The sequence below is a fragment of the Camelus bactrianus genome, chromosome 8 (genome assembly GCF_048773025.1).
Source record: "Camelus bactrianus isolate YW-2024 breed Bactrian camel chromosome 8, ASM4877302v1, whole genome shotgun sequence".
In the NCBI taxonomy this organism is placed as follows: domain Eukaryota; kingdom Metazoa; phylum Chordata; class Mammalia; order Artiodactyla; family Camelidae; genus Camelus; species Camelus bactrianus.
In genome coordinates, this window is record NC_133546.1 from 32,667,996 (window position 1) to 32,692,386 (window position 24,391).

Genomic DNA, 24,391 nt, shown 5'->3' on the forward strand with positions numbered 1-24,391 from the left:
TGGCTTTCCTGGGTCTTACAGATTTGTAAATTGAGGGACTTGAGCTGGATAAGTCTTTAAGTTCTCTAAAATTCAGGTTTCTATGCTGACTGATGGAGAAAGTACAAGAGGTCCCTTACTAAAGTTCAAATACAAGCACATTGTAGTATTTCATAAAAACTGAAGTCAGCAGATTTTCAGAAAATAGAAAGTAAATAAAGAAAACTACAGAAAAGGGAAAATTACACCCAGTGGTAGGTGGTTTTCAAAAAGCAAGTAAAGTGTCCTTGCTATATGACTTACTGAGCCCGATAAATTAAAACCACTGTAACTCTACAATAATCATTAGTATAAATTTGGGTCCTTTTTAAATGCATTAGGGCTGTTGTAGGCCACTTTAAAAATGGTTTTGAAGACAAGAAATGGTTTTCTATTCAGGTTTGGGGAATGGATGTAGGTGTCTAGCCAAGTCCTCACACTCCCAAGAAGGTAGCCATGATGCCGCCTTTCCGAAGCAGAGAAGGGGACACTGGCCTTGGACAGGCTGCTGGTGTTCTTCCTTCAAAACCTGGCTCATCCTTCACCCTGAGTGGAAGAGCAAACGTCAGGGATGGGAAAAGCTTTTTAAAGCCTGGAACCTATCACAAGTCCCCGGGAGAGCCCACCTGCTCGATATGCATGTTCTCCAGAAGCGCACTGTGGGTCTGCAGGATCGGCAGGGCCGCCTCCTCCTCATCTTCATAGTAGCTGCATGTGCTCTTCCTGCGTTTTGCCTCCTCAACGGTGATGATCTGAAATGGAGAAGACAGACAAACTGAGAAAAATGTATTTGCTTTTCCTTCGCCTGTTTTTGAAAAGGACTTCAGGTACACAACTGCCTATAACAGGTGGGGTTTTAGTAGCAGGACATAAATTGAGCCAGGACTTTGGGAGAAGTAGCTAATTACAATTTCAATGTCAGAACAAATGTAGAATTTAACACAGCACAGCTGCAGCACTTAATTAATATGTACAAATTAAAGTCACAAGTTTTCCAGTTCACTATTGCTCAGACATTGAGTGAGAATTATGTATAATTCTACAAGGGACTTACACCTTTGAAATGCCCTAAATTGTTAAGGGACTAATCAGAGCTCATACTGTAAGTCTTCTATAAATAGGAAAATTGGGAAGATAAGGATAGTTTTTAAATCAAGACTCCTACTTTCTCTCAAGGATGTGCACATAGCAACAGACAGAAATAGCAAATGGTCACATCTGCCGAGAGCAAAAATACAAAGAGACACCAAACTTTGGTGTAAATTACAATTAGGTAACGATTCTTTATGTACTGTTCAGAAACCATCAAAGTAATCTTTCCTTCAAAACTGAGAACAGAAACATGATGCTGTACACAACATTTATTTCACTGTGGATACACTTATAAACTACCAAAGTCAATTTCACCTTAATCTTTTTTTTTTCTTGGTCTCTCTGAAAGGCTGGATAAATCAATGAATTATTTTGAATTGAAGGATATAGACAAGGTAATTCACCTGGGTACCAATATTAATGATTTTTGCATTATAGAGAAAAAATACTTAAGTTATGTCTAGTACAGACTGTCAGATAATGACTACTCAGTTTCCAAAATGCTGTCGTCTGTGCCAGATTTACTGATGTGGAAATTAGCCCTTAAACTTTAGCATCTTTTCAAGGGACATTTACTTAAAGAAAACACTGTCAAAGAATCACAAATCCAGCATTTTAAATGTATTAAATAAATCACATGTTTTGGGGGATCTCTACATTTAACAAAGGTACAAAATGTGGCTATACACATTTGTGGCTATACAAAATGTGGCTGAAAACAGTCAAATATGGATTTTGATCTCAAAGGGAAGGGGCAGAACACACCATATCCATCTCCAAAACGGATAAAATACCTGCTCTGGTTGCAATGTCAGCACAATCCTTTCTAATTGGAAACCATTTCACTCCATACTGAGTGGCAGAGCTCTGAGGATTCACGGGCACCTAATTAGCTCTCAGGACTCCAACATACCTTCACAAAAGGCTCTTGGTCCGGTCTGGCACAGTAGAAAATCTGAATGTCCAGGGGCAATCTTCGGACTCTCATGGTGACCCGGTGGGAACTGCCTGCTTGCTCTCTAATATGGAACAGGTTTTTCCTCTGCCTGCCTCCACACCACTGTTACTTAGAGCCACGCTGAGTTACAACTGCTTATGTAGTATCTAGTTTCCTGCACGACTGAGTTTCTGTTTCCCTTAGGAGAAGGTTCGATATTTCTACAGGAACACACCCAAATTAGGATTTAGAGCAAACACACACTTCCTGTTAGGCAAAGCTGTGAGGCTGTAAAATGACACTTTCACCTTTGAAACGGTGATTTCCTAACAGTACAACAAAACCCCATTGTTTTATTTTTTTTCCCCTCTTCTTCGTCTTATACTTTCTTCCTAATTGTCCTCCAGCTAGCTGAGCCAGCTTTTCTAGCCCTGCATTTACAGGGTTTTTTTTTTTCTTTCCTGCACCTTCTAAAGCTAAACCTCCATTTTAAAACTTTATGTATGTTTTCTGACATCAGTTTGAATCTCAAAGTAAGGATGGAAAGGAGCCTTTTACCCGAGGTAGGTTTGTTATACTTAGAACAATGGTGTTTCACTTCAATACCATGTCATATTTGTTGGGAATAAGAACTTCAAAGAATGGGAGAACATCTGGTTTTTATGAGGCTGAGAAAAATGTTACTTTAGATTCAGTTTTTCAAAAGAGCTGGCAGAGCAATATTTACCTTTTAACCTTTTGAAACATTAATCTTAATGACTAAATGAGCATGATGAGTCCTCCTCTACTGCCCAGATCAAGTGTCAGGGGGTTAGGAAGGAATGTAGATCACCACTGGATCAGGTTCAGTGATCTTTCTGTGAGTCTGTCAGATCCAGAATGGCCTGCCTCTCAGTCTCCGGTACCCCTGGGAGATGGAGTGCTACTGCGTAGCTCCTCCTGGGGGTCAGTTCTAATGAGGACTCTGGCAGATACTTGGTGACCAATCTCAGGTCAGCCCTAACTCATTCTCAGTGCAAGAGCCTGGACACAATCTGAGGCGGATCACTTGGATTTTGTGCAGTGAGACAGCATTCTCTCCAGTACCATTTAGTGAGCGCTTTCTATATGATGCCAGGTGCTTTGCCAAGCCCAGGACACAAAACAATCAATATATCATTTCTCAGCTTTTTAAGAAATTAGTAAAAATTTAAAGAATTGAATAATAATAACAATACTCTGTTGGCAGAAGCACAGGGAGAAGGGTATTCCTCACGTTTCTGGCAAGTTAAGTTGTCATTATTTTAAAAATTAGGAGCCTTAAAAAATTAGTAGCCTGATACCAAGTAATTTCACTTCCAGAAAACTAGAGAACAGTCAGAGGTACAGGTCATCTCATCCTTGTGAAAAACCTGAACCAACACAATGTTTCCTAAAAGTGGGAACTGTTAAATAAATCATGATTGAGATGTTTAAAATAGTACGTAACCATTAAAATGAGGCTTCAGAATCCTTAATATGATACAGTTCTGCTAAGATGTCACGTGAGAAAAGCCAGATATCAAACTATAAATAGAACATGACCCCATTTTGCAAAAATAAAAAGACTCACTCTCCCCACTCCTGCCCCTTAGAAAACACCCTAAAGTAGAAAAAAGGACTGGAAGAAAATGTGCAGAAGCGTTAAGTGTGGTTAGGTATTATTTTAAAATGTTCTACATTGTACTTTTCTGTAGTTTCTAAATTTCCTACAATAAGCAGGTGTTAGTTTTATAAAATTAGTAAATAAAGCTCATTTAAAGAGCTTGGGTATAGAGGAATGGCTGGTGTTTGGGTTGGGGTTGGAGGTGCCCTTGGGGGTCTTAAGCGAAGAGTGCAGACAGCTGACTAAGGCAATGGTTCCCAACCCACATAAGATCAGAATCAACAAATTCTGACTAGAGATGACTGACTAGAAATGATGATGAAAGAGAAGAACCTGGGACCTGGGATGACATCTAGGTTTCTGGCTTAGGGTGTGCTAATTAGATGGGAATACATGAGGAGAAGCAAGTTTTGGGGAGAGATAATGAGATGTTTTGGACATGCTGAGGATCAGATACCTGCTAGGGGAATGAAGGTTCCTCTTCCCCACCCGCAGAGGAGACATGCGATTACAGTGGCTTGGCCTTCAGGTAATGCTAGTAAGCAGAGTTTGCTCCTATATGGGAGGGAGCTGGGCCAGCATTCTTCTCCTCATTGTACTTCTGAATTCTCTCTTCCATGTGGCAAGAAACAGCGATAGCAGTCCAGTCACCCCTCTCTCCAGTTATCTTTGCTTTCCATGTGTTCCAAGTGTTAACCAAGAGCACTAGGAGCCTGGAACAGGACAACTCATTTCTTCCTCCTCCATCCCTTTCTTCCTCTTCCACTAAGGATCTAGAGACACCTTCTAGAGGGATTTGCTTTTTCATTTTCCTCAGTGGCTAAGCCTGAGAAGGCCTAGGGCAGACAGTGCCCAAACCCGTTCTACTCCACCCTAGATCCGGAAGCAGACCTTTCTCTCTCTGCAGGCCTCTGTACCTCCTTGTCCTCTGGCAGTGGTAGATGTGACCTCTTCTCCCACTGGAGTCATCAAGAGCTGAGATTCAAGGTTGAGATCAGTGGAAAGAGGCAGAACAGGCCTTAAAAGAGTGCTGCTTTGGCTCAAGATAATCAGGCCTAGTCGGGAAAGGATTAAGGCCCCAATGCAATTTAAACCTTCTCTCTGGAACTCCGTGCTGGGGCAAGAGACCATAACCTCATTAGGGAAAAATGCCTTTCCTAGCTTTCCTTCCTCTGTGCACATATCTCATGAGGGCCTCTTGGGCAGGGCTGGTTAGGTGAGGAGGACAGGACTTTGTATTCCTGAATGCCTTGGCCAGAATGCAAATGTCACACCATGTCTACCTCATGGAGACCCAGCAGTGCTGTGGGGCATCTGTGAGCTCTAGAAGAGCAGCCTGAGAGAAAGAGGTGGGTGGTGGACACTGATGTGGGGAGTCAGCAGCATAAACCTTGGAAGTTGACCAGCTCATCCAAAGAAGATATAATAGATGAGCAGTAAAGATAGCCAAGGATAAACTCGCAGGGAGCACCATGAGAAGAGGAACAAGCAAAGTATACTCGGAAAGACTGGCCGGAGACAGGAGGAAACAGAAAAAAATAAAAACAAAAACAATAGAATTGATAATGAAAAGCCAAGGGAAGGAGAGAGTAATAGGCCTACATATTTTTAATCAATGGTTTCAAACAAGAAGCTTGTGAACTAAGGGAAGACAAACATGTAAACAAGTGAATTGCTGGGCAATATAACCACAGAGCTAGGAGCCACGGGCGGTGGGAGGACAGCAGGCGTAACTGGCTGAAAGCCGCATGGAAGTGACAAGTGAGCTGGACCTTGCAGGATGACAAGAGTTTGCCAGAGAAGGCTGCAAGCACACATTCAGGCTGGCAAGGAGTAAATGAAAAAGGGACGGGTGAAGGCAAACGTGCACAGGACCCGGCATTCCAGAAGGAATTAGACCCTAGGGGCAGGCCTCCTCATCCTTAGTCATCCCAGCCTGGCAGAGTTCCAGCCTTGTAAGGATCAGACCACCCACTTGATGAGTTTAAAACCAGAGTGTGAGTACTGCTGGAGAAAACCACCCCTCACTGCTGCCTGGTGCCAGACCCCACCAGGGCCTGCAACACCAGACAGCCATCCTACTGTAAGTTCCTCAGCATTTTTCCTAGTCTCTACAGATGCCAATGCAGGCCTTCTCCATGTTCCTCTAAGTCCTCCCTCCTTCACTTCTAGGAGATGCCCCCTGCTTCCACTGCAAAAAAACCAAAAAAACAAAAAACGTCAAATGGGCAATGCTGTGATCTACCACCACTGAATCCACATTCTGTTCGCACACCTCCTATCCTTCTCTGCTGCTCAGCCACCTCACACCAATCCTATCCCTACCCTCACACCAATCCTATCCCTACCCTCACATCCCTGCTGATTCTCAGAGATCCACTCATGCTTATTCCCTTGTCTCCTGTACCTTCTACTCTACCGTTCCCACTGACCTCATCCAAAAGGGTACTGTCTCCCTCACAAGAGGGAAAACCTCCCTGCTCTCACCTCTTCTTCCAGTTTCCCATCTCATTTTTATTCTCCAAAACCAAATTTTAGTTGTTTGCCCACCTTTACTACCTCCACTTACTCATCCCTCACTGGTTCTTTGAACCACTGGAAGCTACATTTTGAAGCTACCACATTAATGAAACTGCTTCTGTCAAAGTCACCAACTACCTTCTTGGTTTTAAATCCAAAAGATACCTTGGTTCTTCCCTTCTGACTCCTCTGCAGCATAAGTCATTTTAGACCACTACTCCCCTCTTGAAACATTCTCTTCCCTTCACTTCTAAGACATGACTTTTCTTGTTTTCCACACCCTTTCTGGGCTTTTCTTCCCACTCACCTTTGTGGGCTCTGCTGTCTTTGGCCTCTTTAATGCTGGTATCTTTAAGGGTTCTGTTCTGAGCCCTGTTCCCTTCTCACTGGATATACTTTCCTAGGACAACCTCATCTACACCCACAACTTCAGCTTCACTAATGACTTCCAAAAGTATATCTTCAGCCCTTTTTCCCAAGTTTTAGTCTCAGTTGTCTCTTGGACACTCCACAGACACCTCATATTTAGATTAAAACCAAAACACAGAGTGATTTCTACTAAATCTAATCCTCTTGCTGTAGTTCTTATTGCAGTGAAGGGCAGGCACCTAGATCCCTCTAGTTCCCACTCTAAAAACCAAGAGATCAGTCTCGGCATCCTCCTTACTTTCCACATGTAATTAATTACTCACAAAACCCTGGGTATTTCACCATCCAACTATCTTTCAAAAGCACTCAATTTTCTGTCCTCACTCTGCAACTGTTATCTCTCAACACTGATTACTGTGAGAACCTCCTAATGGGTTTTCAAGCCTCAAGTGTTGTCCAACTCCAATCTATTGAACATCTACCAGCAAAAGCGAGCTCTCCAAAATGCGTATCTGTGTTTACTTCTCCAGGCTCAAAATAGCTCAATGCCTTCCTACTGCCCTTAGGAAAACATCCAAACTCCTACTAATGGTTCATAGGTCCTCTCTGATCTGCCATTTCATTGTCTTCAGCTTCATTTCTTGCCACTCCATGATCCATCTGCACTAAACCTTTATTAGTTCATCAAATGCCCCAAACTCTCTGTTTTCCCCCCGAGTCATTCCTCTGCACAGACTTTTCTCTCTGGCCAGAACATGTTCCATGTCCCATTTCCACCCCAACTGCCTTTCTTCCCACTTCTCTCCATCTCAGCTCAGATAACTCCTTCTGATCAGCTTTCTCCAACCCCCCCGAGCTCCATTCAGGTGCCTGGACACATGTTCTTACAGCACTTGGCACTTCACCTACAATGGCAATTATCTCATTATATTGTAATTATTTATCTATACTCTTTGATGCTAAATTCTGCTTATCCGTCATACCATTAACACGAGAAGGGTTTGGTAAATGCTCAACAAATCATGAAGGGTTTTACAGGTCAAATTAAGGAGCTTGACTTTTGCCCTGTGTGTAATGGGGACCCGGCAGCAGTTTCAAAAGAGAATTGAAATTACTGAGTGGTAGTGGTGGTGATGAGGTCTTTTCTGACACATAACTAGCTTCAAACAGAGGCATAGGGTTTTTTCCCATGTAATTTCAAGGGTGCACAGGAAACCTAACCTTGCCAGCCAAGAAGTTCCTGGAATTCGGACTTAAGAACGTTTTGTTTGCACACTGTACTTTATAAGGACTATGACAGTCTAACCGTCTCTTGAGGCTCACCTCCCAACTCTTGGTGGTCGGCTCACTGAAGAAGTTGTCAATCATATTCAGTTCTTCTTTTTCTACCACCACAAAGCCTTGCTCTTTGGCATCTTTCCCATAGACGTCAGGAGACCATTGAACAAAGAATGTGTACAAGTGATCCACCCTGAAAAACATGTTCACCACGGGAGTTAACACCAAATCTACCTTCCTGGCATGCACTAGTAGGAATTTGAGCATGTACAGCTATCTTTTTCCTGCTTGGCAAATCATTTTTTGCTAATTGGGAAATCTCCCATATTGAAGATAATCTCTACTAGTGCATTCCAAAACTGGAAAATAAGTCAATAAATGGAAGCAGTAGTCCACAGACACTGAGAAAATTTCTTTCAATCTGAGGAAAAGAACAAGAAATGGGACATAAAATTAAAAAAACACAGTAAAATATTTATACCAATTTTTTTTTCCTTGTTGGGTCTTCATTCACTGGGCACCTGTATTCATGGGAAAGAAAATTGATCTGAAGCTTTAGATGAGGACAAAGATAAGCAACGATCCAAGGGGTCTTTATGTAGCCTGAAGCATTATTATATCATAATTTTAACAAAATATCCTGAATAACTAGGAAGTATTAGGAATACTATTAGCTATTATTTTAATATTACAAAGAGACTTAATTTTACTGGTATAGGAATGCAGTTTGCTTCCAATATTTCTTTTCTCTTACAGATATTTAACATATAAATGTTGTAAAGCATCTCTCCAGGCTCAATCAATAGCGACGTGTCTAGCTCCTGAGCAGAGAACGGAAGCTCTCCGCCGCATCATCTACAAGATCCCCTCCTCTATGGAGACAAGTCACAAGCGCTTTGACCTAAGATTCCACAAGTACAACCATCACCGTCGGGGAGGGGAAGATAGAGGATCAAATGATCTTTAAAGTCTTTTCTAATTACAAAATGATAACTTCAATTTGAGGCTAATGTTTGGAACAATGCTAACTTATTGCTATTTTTTGGAAAGTTATAACTGTAAAAATATTAAAACACTATTGCTATACATTGAATGTTTGTGTACCCCCTGAAAAAATTCACATATTGAAGTCTAGTCCCCAGTGTGATGGTACTTGGAGGTAGGAACTTTGGGAGATACTTAGGTTATGAGGCAGAGCCCTCATGGCTGGGATTACGAGAGACCCCACAGAGCTAACTAGCCCCTCTGACCACGTGAGGACAGTGAAAACACAACTGTCCGTGCACCAGGGGGCGGGCCCTCCCCAGACACAGAATCCGTCAGCATTTGAATCTTGAGTTTCCCAGCCTCTAGAACTGTGAGGAATAAATTTCTACTTTTTATAAGCCACCCGGTCTCTGGTATTCTGTTACAGCAGCCTGAGCAAACTAAGACAAATATTAACAAAATTAAAACAAAAAAGAAATGTCACTACAATTCTGCTATTCCAATGGATCAAACTGTTTTTAGGTTTCCACACTCCTCTACGTTCTTGTCCACATGTACACAGTTTTCACTGTAATTAGGGCTAAGACATAATTATTTGTTAGATGTAACACTAAAATAACGCGTATATGCAATGTTCCTGTCTCTGTACTGATTTTTAGTGGCTGTATTTTATGAAAGTAATAAACAATAATTACCCTATATTCCTATGTCCTTGGGGTATTTAGTTTGTTTCTATTTCTTTGATTGTACAAATAACATTACCATGAACATCCTCATGATCTATGCCTTTTGCCATCTCTTGAATTATTTTAAGATAAGTTCCCAGAAAAGGGATTATTTGGCCAAAGGGCATGATTTTATAGCTTGTGATTCATCCTGCCAAACTGCTTTTGCAAGGCTGACTAGTTCACTCTGACATGAGCATTGCAATTTGCATCTAAGTCTCATAACAATCTGCTTACCCTTTTTCTTAAAAAAAAAAAATGTGTTTAATATATGTGTGAAGTTTTACTTGACTCACTTGGCATTTCTTTGACTGGTAATGGGTTGAACATCTTTCAAATATTTACACCCTGGCTGCAGCTTTGCCTTCATGAACTGGCTCTTTGAGATTGTGGTCTCAATGTTCTTTTCAATATGTGGGAACCTTTATATAATGTAAACATTAACCACTAGCAAATGTTTTGCAGCTGTTTTTTGTCCTTTTTATATTAATTATGCCTTTTCTTCTATAATATAAAATTACCAATTTCCATATATTTTAAAGGTATATCTCCTTTGAGATTCCTCCTACTCTACAAAACAATGAAAGTTGTCCCTCAAGTGTGTATCAGTGCGTATGACATGCTATGCTTTCTATTTTTTAAAAAAACATATAGATATGTGTTATAATTGTACATAGATGTAATAATTTTATATGTCAACTTGGTTAGGCCATGGCCAGTTTTTGGTCAAACACTAGATACTGCTATGAAGGTGTTTTTTAAAGATGTGATTAACAATTAAGTAAGCAGCCTTTCAATAAAGCAGATGACCCTCCATAATATAGGTAGGCCTCATCCAATCAGCTGAAGGCCTTGAGAGAAAAAGAATAAGGTCCCCTGAGCAAGAAGGAATTCTGTCTCTAAATGTTCTTCAGATTTGAAGCTACAGTATCAACTCCTCTTTTGGTCTCTAGTCTGCCAGCCTACCCTGCAAATTTTGAATGTGTCCACCCCCATAACCATACAAGCCAATTCCTTAAAAGAAATCTCTCTTTCTCCCCCTCCCCCAACACACATCCTATTGGTTCTGGTTTTCTTGAGATCCTTGACTAACACAATGGACTACTCTAAAAAGTTGCATAAGAAACTTATGAAAACAGTTACCTCTGGGGAATGGAATAGGGTGGGAGAAAGACAAATTTTACATTATATATATATTTTTTTTTTTCCTTAGGTTATTTGAATTTTTGGAATATGGAGTACATTTTTATAATTTGAGAATTAAAATTACATTTAAAAAAGCAAATAAGTTCGCATCTCATTCATATCCCTGTCCACCACATTCTGGGTCCACCCTTTTTCCCTATAGGTGACCACTTTGTTACTTCTTGTGTGTTTTTGTAGAATTATTTTTATAGATAGAAATAAATATGGATATAGAATCTTTTTGTCTTTCATTTCTACAAAAGATAGTACTATTCTATAGCTTGCTTTTTTTCACACAACAGTACAGCTTGGGTATCTTTCCACATCAGTATAGAGATGGCTGCCTCATTCTTTCTTTTACGGTTACACAGTACTTTACTATGTGGACTTCCCATACTTTATGTAACCATCCTCTCTAGCTGTCCACTTGGGTTATTCCCAAGACTATGCTGCTATAAACAATGCTACGATGAATAACTTGGTACGTGAGTCATTCTGCATGTGTACAGGTAGAGCTGGAGGATATATTCCCAGAAGCAGAATTGTGTAATCAAAACAGTAATTCACTTACACTTTTGAAATATAACACCATATTGCCCTTTTTAGGGATATCTTTTGCTCTCCCACCGGTAACATATATACTCTTCTGCATCTCTGAACTATTTTTATCATGTAGTGTGACATTTCCTATTAAAAGTTAACTTAGGAAAAATAAATCACCACTCCAGAAAGGTTTGATAAGTATACAATTCTCTTTTAGTTTTCTAACACTTAAAGTTTAGTCCATTTTAACTGTATTTTGGAAAAGAGCTGGAAAACTCCTTTGGAAAAAATTTGCTTCACTCTAACTTTTGGAAAAGGACACATTTATTATGTGCATATCCACACTGAACAAAATGGCTCCCTCAGTATTTGTTGGCTAGCTTATTTGCGAGAAAGGAAAGCAGTCTCTGACACCTGGGAGCTAGGTAGCCTGGGCCTATCAGCCAGGCCCCAGGGTGCTAGGAGCTGGCCTGGAGCTCACAACTAGGCCCTAGAAGCCTCCTGTTGAGCATAAACAATTTCACAGAATGCCAGCATCAGACAAGGCCACTCTGATCACGATGGATCATGACAGAAACAAGACTACTCCGAGGTCTCCTATCTAAACACAAACATTGGCCAGACACAAAAGTAACCAAACATCCCTCTAACTTTATTAATATGAATTACTGTGCTTCTTTACCAATTATGGCATTGGCCTCACCTATCTTTTCTTCTTCCACAGAGGATTCATAATATACTCAATCATAGAATGACCTCTGCTTCCTGACAGCTTCCAGTCTAGAGCAAAGTCCTAATTCTTTAAGTCCCCCTGCCTGAATCACCTAACATAACCGGAATCCTGTGACCCCGTTCTAGCAGCCTCCTACTGAGACAGCCCTCAGTCCCATGGGGTACATTCTCCCTCATTGCAAAGAGTCCACGAATTCAATTTCATGTGGGTTCCTGGCTGGAGGGCGTTGCTTCCTTCAACCATGTTCTTTGTACACCTGCTATTTGCCGGTGACCCTGCCCTTGTGGAGCTACCTTCTGGAGGGGTCCAGGATATCATCTGATCCCACTAACTCTCCTTAGATATAAGAGAATGGGGGCTCTGAAGCCTACTATCAGCATCACAGCCAGGACTAGATCGCCTGAGGTGACAATCAGGGTTCTTTGAACCACACTATAAAGTCCTCCTCTTATTCCACATTGATTTCTGAATTGTTTTCCAGTTAACTTCCTGGTTATGGCACGACACATTTTTATCACTTTTTAGACCCACTTTCCTGATTAAACATATCAGCTACTTAAAATGGGATGACCTGGTTCTCTGCCTTGAGGACCTCACAGTGCACGACGGCTCTAAGAGGCAAGTATGACTTTGCCCCGTTTAAAGGAAACTGAGGCTCAGCAGACTGAATAATGTGCTCAAATATCCTATCTCCAGAAATGTTCCGGTCAGTCTAGACTGACTGCCTCTTCTTTTATGAATGCTAAACTCCAAGGGGCACATGCATTTTTGTACCTGTCCCCAGTCAGAGGTGTCTTAGTGCAGGTCAACCTACTTCCTCAGCTTTAGGTTTTATTAATGAAGTGTAACATTGAGATGCCCTGGGTGGCCGTGAGGGCCCACGCAGCCCACTTGCCATCCGTCCTCCTACACTTTCCATCAGGAGGCACACAGAACTGCCAGCACAGCGCTCGGTGCCTGGGGAGCATCGTGGGGCGGCCGCCTCAGCTCAGCCTCGCCTCTGGGAACAGTTCTTCACGGGCTGCAGCAGGCAGGGCCCTGAGCAGCCCTGAACAGCCTCCTGCCTCTCCCAGGTGGTGAGCTCTATCTCTGCAGCCAACAAAGCCACCCTCGCCTCAAGCAGCCTCTGGCGAGGTGAGATGGGACCTCACTCGTTCTGCAGCGGAGCAGCCTGATGGGAAACGGTCAGGTCTCTCCTCTAAGACAGGCAGGGCCCCGGCACACCCCGAGTTCCCTCAGTAATGGCCTCCCACAGAAAGGCTCCCCATTCTTCACACTGCGCCTCCGGGGCAAAAGCAGGAACGAACAATTAAAACAGCCCATTCCATAGGAGAAAATTTAAGTTCATTTGGAACCAATTCGATTGCTTAACTCTTAGGCCCTGGAGACCGAAGAGAAGAGGATGTGACTTCATCTCTTTTCCTTCTAGATTAGAATGGCTGTAAGTTTATTTAACCTAATACTTGGAAGGGTCCTTTTTGGCTAACTTAACTGGGTTTTCTTAGTGGTTAGTTCCCAGAACCAAACCCTGCCCTCTGGAAACAGGCCTCAAGTTCTGAAAATTCCCCTCCTGTCCCTCTGCCTCCACCAGCCCACTCCTTCCTCCTGACTGTCAGTTCTGCTGTTACCCTGACCCCCACCTCATCTCTCCCCAGCATTAGCCTCTCCTGGGTTCCCACACTTCCAGGCCAATCCTTCCATCCCCCCCTCACCAGAGTCCCCTAGAGGCCCACAGCTTTTGTCCTATTGCACCTGCCCTTCCAAACACCTGCCCACAGAAACAGAAACAGCCATCTAACTCCTCTCTTGGTATGATGGATGTTGCTGTGTTTGCTTCTTTGTGCTTAATGCATCCACGACAAATCAAAGGCATCTAATGCTGGCCATGAGAAACCCTGCGTCGTGGGGCTCCTTCCTCCCTTCAAGTTCTCTTCCTTTACTACTCCATGTAGCAGCTATTCCAGACCTCCTTTCCCAAGCTCTCAAATCTTCTCCCACCTGCTTTCATCTCTGAACAGAGGAGTCTGCACTGTTCCATTCTAATAATGTCTCCTCCACCGTCCCTCTCAGCAACCTTTCTCTTCAGGAGAAGAAACTGCTCTCCCGTTTTAACCCTCCTCTCTGTACTGTGACAGTCCCACACCTTGGTGGATATCCTGTTATTTCTACCCCACCCCTCCATCCCTTTATCTCTTTCATCTTCATCCACAAACTTACTTGTATTTCCCCATTCTTAAAAAAAAAAAAAGCTTCTGGATTTTGTTTCTCCCTAAAGCCTCCTTCCTATACATCTTCCCTTCAGATTACACTGTTAACATGTGGGTTAGCATTTTTCCCAAGTCCTTTTCAGTCCGGATTTCATTAACATTTTAGTGTATGCCCTTTCTTAAACCTGCCTCAGATACTGTCTGGAGGATGCAGGGTCTTAAATCTTCTTCCTTCCCTCACTATTCTAGTGAAGCTAATTTTCTCAAATGTGACCTACTCTGAAACTCAGTAGTATCTCAGTCATCATCTACCTTGACCTCAGGAAGCCTGTTGATGGCTTTTCTGAAATTCAGTGATTCACCCTGCGGTTTCCAATGAGTCACAGCTTCTGGCCTCAGTTATCTCAGAACACTATCTACAGCCTCTGGCCAAGCCACCAGGATTATCAGTAATTAAGGTCACGCCAGCTACTATGTGGTCATGAAGCAATGAGTGCAGTAACACATGTGAGCAGAGCATTCACGGCTCAGGTACTGACTCCTGCTTAAGGAGGAAACAGTAAAAATGATCCTAGAAAAAAGCCAAGAGGGAGTGGGAAAGAGGTAGAAGGGAGCTGAATAAAAATGCAAATCTGATCACTTTACCCAGCTGTGTAAAATCCTTCCAATGTCTCCCCACAGGTTTTAGGATAAATTCAAACTCCTCAGGGCCCCCTGGGAGCTCTGTTCTGTGCCAGTCCCCCAAATGTGCTCTTTGTTCCAGACATATGCTCTTCTATCTTTGCTTCAGCATCCATTCTGGCTTCTGTTCTCAAGCTGTTGTCTCTTTTCTTTTATTATTGTTATTATTTTCAGAAGAGTGACAACAAAAGTAAGCTGAGTGGAGAATCACTTCACTCTTAGGGCAGGGAAGGCTTCCTGGGGGCCATGGCTAAGCTGGGTGTCGAGGGAGGAGGAAGAGTCAGAGATAGGAGGACGAGGAATGGCGTTCTACCAGAGGGGATGCGTGCAGAAAGACCTGGCATCTCAAGAGCAGGGTGATGCTGGAAGGAGGTCAAACTGGACACAGCAGACGGAAAGAGGGGCAATGCAATCACGTCACTGGCGGCTTCTGCCAGAGGCTTCTGTTACAGGGACAGGGCTGCTGAGATGCAGGCGAGCCAGCCCCTGCCCTAGAGTGATCAGGTTGAGAGGAATAAACAAAAAATCCCAACCCAGTTCCAACAACACAGTGACAGGAGCCAGTGAGCCCTGGAGCTGGGATGTCTGTGTTGAATGGGAACTCAGCAGGCAGGGGAGAAATTCCTGTTAGGTGGGAGGAAAGGGTAAGATTTATTCTTTTACTTAATGGAGTGGCAGGAGATGAAAAAAAAAAAAAAAAAAGCCAGAGGGGCTAGGTCATAGGGTCACAGAAATTCTCAAGCACAAGATAAACTGCTTTTACCTTATCCCGGGGCCCCTGTTTCCCAAAGTGCGGCAGGGGTGGCTCCAGTGACTTCAGAAGGTACACAGAGGAACCTATTTTCACACTTATGTACTTATTTAAAGAGTATTAGGAGTAAACACAACTAGCATATTATATACTTCAGATTTCACAGATATTACTGCTCAGAAAAAGGCTAAATTAAAAAAAAAAAAGAATGATTTGATTTAAATCCTTTGAAGACAACTAGTAACTAAACAGCAGTACAGGTGGTTTGCAGATATGGGGATAATTGTGAAGGAAGGGTGTGAATGACCAAAGCCTGAGAAGCACTGGGGAGGCAACACCCAGGACTCCAGCAGGGAAGAGGCCCAGTCAGATCTGCAGTTTTGCAAGACTGCTATGGAACCACTCAGGCAAGGTCAGGAAAAGAGAGGACCGACTCAAAACAGATGCCTTGTGGAGAAGGCTACAACAGTGAGCCAGCCAAGAGACGAGCAAGACCAGAGCCCAGGCGAGGCAATGGACATGGCGAGAAGCTTGCCATCCACACCTCTCCAGGCACAAAACTAGTTCCCACCCATCTGGCAACCATGAATACCAAAACCTGGCACTCAGGTTTTGTTGAGGTTTTTCTGTCTAATTACAAATCTGGGATTCATCAGATTCCTTCTTTAAGGCTCAAGGCTCCTTTAGGGAGGAGGAAATCCTCCTCCCTAGGAAATACCCAAAGGAAATACCATATTCAAGTTACAGATAAAGTTGTCATCTCTGAAAAATTCAAAGAAGGTAAGTGAAACCAGTTCTTGGAAGGCAGCAGGCTTACCTCAGAGGCAACAAAGCACTGCTGATTACAGGAGAGGAAGCAACAACTTCTACTGAGTGGGTGGACAAGCTGACTTGCTTCTCGTGGCAGCCCCAGGAGGTAGCCACTGCAATTACTGCTCCTGTTCAATGTTGGAAGATGCTTACACAGACTGACTAACTTGCACAAGGCCACACAGTATGTTAGGGGTGGGCCTGGGGTCAACCTCAGGTCAGTTCATGGTCTCAACCAACAAGCTTCATCATTCCCTTTACAATCAGTCCCCCTGTCCTAGTTTTACTATTTCATAAAAGCCCGGAACTGACAAAGTGGTAAAGTGGAGGGATATAAAACCTAATGAAAAATTTGAGCTGATGCTTCGGACAAAACATTATTCTAACCATTCCTAGTTTGGTGTATGGGCTCTAGGTATAATTACAATCAATGACATCAAACAAGACTACACGTTATGGTGGGACTTCATTTCCTCTTGCTTTTTTTTTTTTTCCTTCTTGTTTTTTAAACATAATTGTGAGGTAAAGAACAATAAGCACACATTTCTAAGTTAAAGACCTGAACTCCCAAATTGGTCCCGTGTGTTATCAACTGGAGGCTTTAGGAAAGCTCCTTAATCTCTCTGAGCTTCTAAAACAAAGATAAGAAAACCTAGCTCCTCATATAGGTGTCTGGAGCATTCAATGTACACATTCATTCTACTTTTGAACAGACCTTTTAGAAAGTCCCTTTCAGGTGATTATCTAAAATCCTGCTACCACACAAACCTACAAACTTGACCAAAACAAATCAAAAGCAATTAAGCACTCTTTTCTTATCAAAGGTCACTTGACTGGTAGGAAATGAAACTGGGGCAATACACAGCAAGATATAACACTCAATCTACCCATTTGATTTAAAAAAATGTAAGTGGAAACCATTAAACAATTTAATAGCTAGTACATTAAAAACATACTTCAGAGGACATTATGCTACAGAGAATAGGAAATAATAAGACAGGAGAGGGAAGAAGAGAGAAAGAATGTGACCTGATGAGTACAGAAATATATGTATGCAGTCCCACTGTTCCCTTATGCTGATATTAAATGTAAGTCATTCCAATACACTCAGCCTAAGACCTTCCCAGGCTCCTCCATTCTGAATGCAGCCACAGAAGCCCAATAAAGCAAAGCCCTCTTGCCCACAGAGGCATTACCAGAAAACTACCATCTGTTAAAATCCACCTCGATGGCCTGACCCGAAGTCCTTACATGAAAAGGGTCATTTTACTTGCCTTGTAAGGTCCCTTCCAGGTTCAATACCCCACAACTGCAAATGAAATCAACGGTTAGTCAGGCCCATTCTTAAAGGGTCTTAGTGTGTCTATAAAACGAAAGCTTTATTTACAAAGTACCAACTAAACACGCTTCCTTGTTCTGGTTCACCAAAAATAATAGGAAGGGTCTTTTTTGTTTGTTTGTTTGGTTGGTTGGTTTTGGTGGGGGAGGGGGTAATTAGGTTTATTTATTTATTTATTCTTAGAGGAGGTACTGGGGATTGAACCTAGAACCTCATGCATGCTAAGCATGCTCTCTACCACTTGAACTATACCCTCCCCACCCCACCAGGAAAGTTCTTTTGAGAATCACTGATCAACACAAAAGTTAGTTATAAAATGATCACTCAAAAATAAGTAAAAACTGAAAGTTTATATTAATGTAAATACTGGAAGGCCTTTGGTCGGCAACCCCATAGCTTGGCCTCAGTAGCAAATACATTCTTTATGGGCTGCTCACTACTTTTTTAATTAAACAGTGGCTAATACTTAAAAATTGGGGAGATCTGACACCCATAATCCATATTTCAATTTCTTTTGAAAAAGATGGGAAGATGCAGTAACACCAGGCTCACACGTTCACACAGTAACATCAGGCTGGAGGTGCAGAGCTACTCAGCTGCTGATCCCCAGAACAGGTAACGAATGCTGGCCCCTGAGCTTCCCTTCCTCCAGTCCTCCGTCCGGCCCCTGCAAACTTTTAGGCTTGCAATAATTACTGTTTCTGCATACTTACTCCCAGACACTATGTGCAGCACCCATTGGCAGGGATTAATTGTCCTGCAGTGGAAACAGGTGAAAAGCTACTTTCCAAAGTGCTGGCGCTCACTCCTCCACCAGAAAGCACAGCCACCACAGTAAAAAGCTCACTGATAAAGGGGCTTATTTTTTCGTGAGCTTAGATCTGACAGTACAGTCACTGATTAACTCAAGGCATTGGACAGAGTTGGTTAGTGAAGTTAACTGAAGGGTGGCTGCCTAAAATGGTGCTGTTGGAAAATAATGATGAATTTCTGAAATTTAAGTTGGTGAAATGAAAGGTTAAATGATCAGGAAAAGAATGAGAGGCAACAAGGTCACTTCAAGACATTCTAAAATATTTTTTAAAAAAGAAGTGAGAATATTTACATAAGTAACCTATAGTCCTATAAATATACTGACATACTGATAAATTGATGTTGGACTATATTTGTTCAGCAGTTTTCCAAAACTTGGAACTTGTATTAAATGCACAATGAGAATGATAAATCCTTCTGGAATTGTTTTGGAGACCTTTTGGAATTTTTTCTTTATTGGTTACAGTCTCACCTTAAAACATCATTATAAGACTATAGTATGACATAATGGTATGTAATACATAAAAATCATAGGGTTTGTACTCTGAAATGTACCTGGCTTGGATAAGTAGGGCCCAAGTTGTTCTAGAAAGTACAGTACTTTAAAGATTATGCAACACTACAGTCTTCTTGGCACTGACAATCACTAATGATTTCAATTTAGCTCTGATCCCATTAAAAGTTAGGTGACTTTTGATCAGAAAATTTAGCATTAACTATGGTTAAAGATTTCATGCTAGAAAACTAGGTCACTCTGTGATTCCTTTAATTCATGCTTTTTCTCAAAGGAAAATGTTCTTAAGAGGATTTTGCTTATTCTTTATGAGCGTCCTTAGAACTTGGATATATTCCAAGTGAGTTTAATAAGAGAACCAATTTTTTTATGATTTTACTTCTTGTCAACAAAAGTAATGCATGCTCACTAAATGAATGCAGATCAAATATTTAATGGCAGAGGATACTCTGACGTAAAAGCAGTTTACAAAATTGTATGTGTGTGTGTGTATACATATACACACATACATAAATATACAATAATGTATATATGTACATGTATATACATACACATGTTGTATACAGTGTATACATACATATATACTATTATTACATTAATTCATGCATAGAAAAAAGGCTGAAAGTCTACAGAAATAAAGATAAATTGTAGTTAGCTTTGTGTAACAAAATTATGAGCTTTTTGTTTCCTTCTTCCTTAACTATATAAATACTATATATAGTCTATGCATTATTTTAATTATAAGCAATAAGTTATTTAAACATTTTTATCTATTAGACTACAGGCTAATTTATTCATGCACCCAGCAAACTAACATCAAGGAGTATAAATATACTAGACCCTATGCTGTTTCTAGGATACAGTGTCATAAGACTTTGCCTTGCCTTCAGAAGGTTAAAGTCCAGTAGGAAAAAGCCACGAGTAGTCCACATTGTAGAAGAGTGTAGTATGTGCCATGACAGAGGTAAGAGTACACTGGAGGAGCATCTAAACCAGACAGGGAAAGTTCTTAGAGAAGATATTTGAAAGAATAGGGGCACTTAAGTGAGGTGGGTAAAAAGGGGGAAGTGGGGCATCCCAAATCCCAACCAAGCAGCTAGTAAGCCTGATCCATCCTTCGTAACATGAAACACAGAAGGGTCATAATGGGAGTGAGATTCCAGAAATGCTAAACGGACAGAATAAGCTGAATGTGGTGACTGAGCAATGTGGGGAGATGACTGAGAGGTGAGGTTATGCCCATACTGTAGCTTCGGGGACTGAAAAGCTGGTGGTACCAGTTACTGTGGTGGAGAAAACAGGAGGCAGGAGTTGGTGAGGGGTGGAGGGGAGGGAAGGGGGCAGTGACAGTGACAAAGATGAAAATAAGAAACCCATGATAGGGCATGATCTGTTTTGAGTTTGATACATGGATGATCCAAATATTGAAGGATATTAACTATATGTGTGTGGGGCTCAGCAGAAAGTTCTAGACTAAAGATAGCTGGAAATGATTGGCATATAAGAGTTAATCAGGTGCAGACAATTGCATATACAATGAGGAAGAGAAAGTCATTTAAACAGTAACATTTAATGAAGAAACAGACCGGGAAGGGATGAGAGAAGGAAAGAAGGTATTAAAGAAATGGGGGATGGCCAATCGTGTCAAACGTTATTGAATGATAAAGTAAAAGAAGAACAAAGTAGTGCCCACTTGTTTATCACAATATGGAGAGTGCCTAACAGATTCTAGCGTTCTAACCCAAATCCAATGCAGCAGGATGCTGAGGGAAGGACCTGAGTACTCTGTATGTTTAAAGGGTCCTAAGAAACAAGTTCATACTGTATAGCGGAACTATATTCAATAACTTGTAGTAACTTATGTTGAAAAACAATATGAAAACGAATATATGCATATTCATGTATGACTGAAGCATTATGCTTCTGGTACTGCTACTGATCACAAACTGGATCTGAGAAAGAGGCATATGACATGGATGGCACCTTCTCAAAGGACAGTGTGCTCATGGGTACATTAGATTTTGAAAGTATAAAAAAAATTCCAACTATTGCAGAGTGCTTGGGAACTTCAGTTATTCATAACATCATATAAGGAAATACCATGCTTTCTAAAACAGAATCAACTTAACATATAAGTTTACTCCAAATCTGGGCAGGCACAAAATGGTAAGTAACCTACATAATCAAAGGGCTTTCTGATCTTAATTAGAAGCAGATTAGAGAAACACGGTATTTCAGAATTTTGAACAAATACATATTTGTATATCAAGGTATAAACAAATTTCTTATTAAAGGAGTCACATAGAATAAAAATCCTCAGGTCACTACTGACTTGACTTTATTTCAAACAAATGTTATATAAAGGTACTTACTCAACTTTAAAATATTTTAAAAGCTACATTTGTTTCCTTTCTCATCTACCAAATGGATAAAGAATCACACCACTGAGATTTCTCAGCGTGTAGAGCAAAGAGCACTCTTATGCTGATGTATAAATGCCACACACTTTCACGTGCAACCTGTATTTAAAAGCCTTAAGTACATCATTTGACTTGGTAAGACAACCTGAAGGATTTTACAAAGGTGTTTAACGTAGTATTGCTTATAATGGAAAAAACTTTGGAACAACCTAATCTCCAAAGCAGGAACGTGACTGAATCAACCAGGAAGTATAATGAAGGTGCTAATTATATTGTTCATATGTACATATGTATATATATAAAAAAATAATCTAGTATTTAATGTGGAAATATGCATAAGATATTAAGTGGGGATAAAAGCAAATTGCAAAGTAGATTCTACCTCTCACCCCTCCCACTTAACTATATGTTCAAGTGTTGCTAAAACTATCTTAGCATAATTATTTTCAAGTTTAAAAACATTTAAAAATACCCACAGGCTCTCCCTCTCCCTCATCCCCTCTCTTATTAGCTTACTTATTACACAAAGTACACTAACAAATTAATTCATCTTGGATTAAACATTTATGCACGATTTGGCAAATTCTACATAATTCCTGCTGTTTAATTCCATTTCCATCTTATTTATTTTAAAAGCTGGATAACACAAAATCAATTATTATGAAACATTTAAGAGATTAAGAAGCCATAATTTTTTTTAAAGTTTTCATTTGAATAGGAATTACTGGTTCTTTCTAAGAAAGAAAATAATCTTAATATGAAGAAAGGAAAAAAGACAATAGTGGTATTTTTTATATAGAACAGTGCCAAATCTTTGGAATACAATCTATATTCAGTCTCCAGAAAGTGCTAGGAACTGTTTTCATATGATCCTCAGAGTAGGGTCCCAGTCTTATTTATTTATAACTAGCCTAGTGCCTGCCAGGACATACAACTCAGTAATTGTTCAGATATGATCAGTTACTTAACACTCACTATGACCCATTTTTCAAATTAGGAAATCATGTTTAAAATGGATAAAGTATCTCATTCTGGGGCTCATGATTTGCGGGATTCTCATCCATCTCGGTTCAGTTCTGGGGCTCATTACTCGATTGGCAGAGCAGGGCAGCGCAAAGCTCCACAGCTCTCCCAGGGCAGCGCACGGTCCTACCCCCTCACACTTCACATGGCTTCTCGCACAGGCTTGTACAAAATAAAGGTGCAAAAACAGCTGCCGTCAAAACCAACAACCTTATTGCTTGTGGTACTTTATCAATTTAGGATTATCTTCCAGACAAAACATTCCTTTAGGAGCAATGCTGTTCTTTGGTTTTATTATTTTTTAACTTTAAACTGAAGTAAAATTGACTTACAATAATATACTAGTTTCAAGTGTACAGTATAGTGCTTTGAAATTTTATACATTATGAAATGGTCACCATGGGAAGTCCACTTACCATCTGTTACTATACAAAGTTATCTTGTAGGTTTTTGATTTGTGGTTACCATGGGGTTCATATCATGCTGACCTACAACGATATCCACTTGTTTTAAACAGGTAGTCATTTAAGTTCAAACACATTCTGAAAGACCTACCTTTTTTTACTCCCCCTCATTTTTGTTTTTGAAGTCATATTTTATATCTTCATGTCTATCCCTTAACTGTTCATTGTAGTTATAGTTGCTTTTACAATTTTCTTGTCTTTTAATCTTCATATTGGCTTATTCAAGCCTTTACTAGATATTTGCCTTTACTAGTGGGATTTTTCCTTTTCTATAAATTCTTTTTTTTTAACTTTTTTTATTGAGTTATAGTCATTTTACAATGTTGTGTCAAATTCCAGTGTGGAGCACAATTTTTCAGTTCTACATGAACATACATATATTCATTGTCACATTTTTTTTCCGCTGTGAACTACCACGAGAGCTTGTATATATTTCCCTGTGCTATACAGTATAATCTTGTTTATCTGTTCTACATATGCCTGTCAGTATCTACAAATTTTGAACTCCCAGTCTATCCCTTACCATCCCCCTCCCCCTTGGCAACCACAAGTTTGTATTCTATGTCTATGTAAATTCTTACTTCTTGTTGGAGCCTCTTCCTTTCCACTTAGAGAAGACTCTGACATTTCTTTTAGGGTTGATTTAGTACTGATGACCTCTTTTAGGTTTTGCTTGCCTGTGAAGCTCTTTCTCTCTACTTCTATTCTAAATGACAATCTTGTCAGGTAGAGTATCCTAGGTTGTAGGTTTTCCCCTTCCAGCACTTGAAGCATTTATCATGCACTCCCTTCTGACGTGCACAATTTCTGCAGAAAAATCAGCTGATAGCCTTACAGGGATTCCTTTGTATGTGACTCTTTGTTTTTCTCTCACTGCCTTTAAAATTGTTTAACTTTTGCTATTTTAATTATGATATGAGTTAGTGTGGGTCTCTTTGGGATCATTTTGCTTGGGACTCTCTGTTCTTCCTGTATCTGGATATCTGTTTCCTTCTTCAGATTAGAGACGTTTTCAGCCATAATTTTATCAAATACCTTTTGACCCTTTCTCTCTTCTACTTCTGGGACCCCTATAATGTCAATATTAGTACACCTGATGTTGTCCCAAAGGTCCCTTAAACTGTTCTCATTTTTTTTTCTTTTTGCTGTTCTGATTGTGTGGTTTCCTAATTTTATCTTTTGCATCACTCATGTGTTTTTCTGTATCACTTAGTCTCTTGCTATTTCCTTCTAGTGTATTTTTCATTTCAGTTATTGTACTCTTCAGCTTTGACTTTTTATATTTTCTAGTTCCTTGTTAAAATTCTCATTCTGTTCATTTATTCTTTTCCCTAGTTCAGCTAGAATTCTTATTACTA

At 40.6% G+C, this 24,391-nt stretch overlaps 1 protein-coding gene and 1 long non-coding RNA gene across 10 annotated transcripts in view; one reads left to right on the forward strand and one right to left on the reverse strand.

Moving 5' to 3' along the window:
* The window catches only part of LOC141578357 (uncharacterized), a 32,786-nt gene extending 21,202 nt beyond the window's left edge, over nt 1–11,584 (forward strand). The window contains exon 3 of the long non-coding RNA XR_012508630.1: nt 8,595–11,584. This is a non-coding gene — a long non-coding RNA (uncharacterized LOC141578357). The remainder of the gene's footprint in view (nt 1–8,594) is intronic.
* The window catches only part of NCOA7 (nuclear receptor coactivator 7), a 130,739-nt gene that overhangs the window by 7,328 nt on the left and 99,020 nt on the right, over nt 1–24,391 (reverse strand). For 5 of the 9 annotated variants that reach the window (XM_045524468.2, XM_074368403.1, XM_010965515.3 and 2 more), the window contains 2 exons: nt 7,884–8,031; nt 645–770 (listed from right to left, as the gene is read on the reverse strand). In XM_045524468.2, coding sequence (XP_045380424.1) covers nt 645–770; nt 7,884–8,031 — 274 coding nt within the window. Of the gene's footprint in view, nt 1–456; nt 565–644; nt 771–2,023; nt 5,863–7,883; nt 8,032–24,391 lie in introns of those variants that run through there. The other 4 variants (XR_006728417.2, XM_010965517.3, XM_074368404.1 and 1 more) reach the window with 4 other exon arrangements.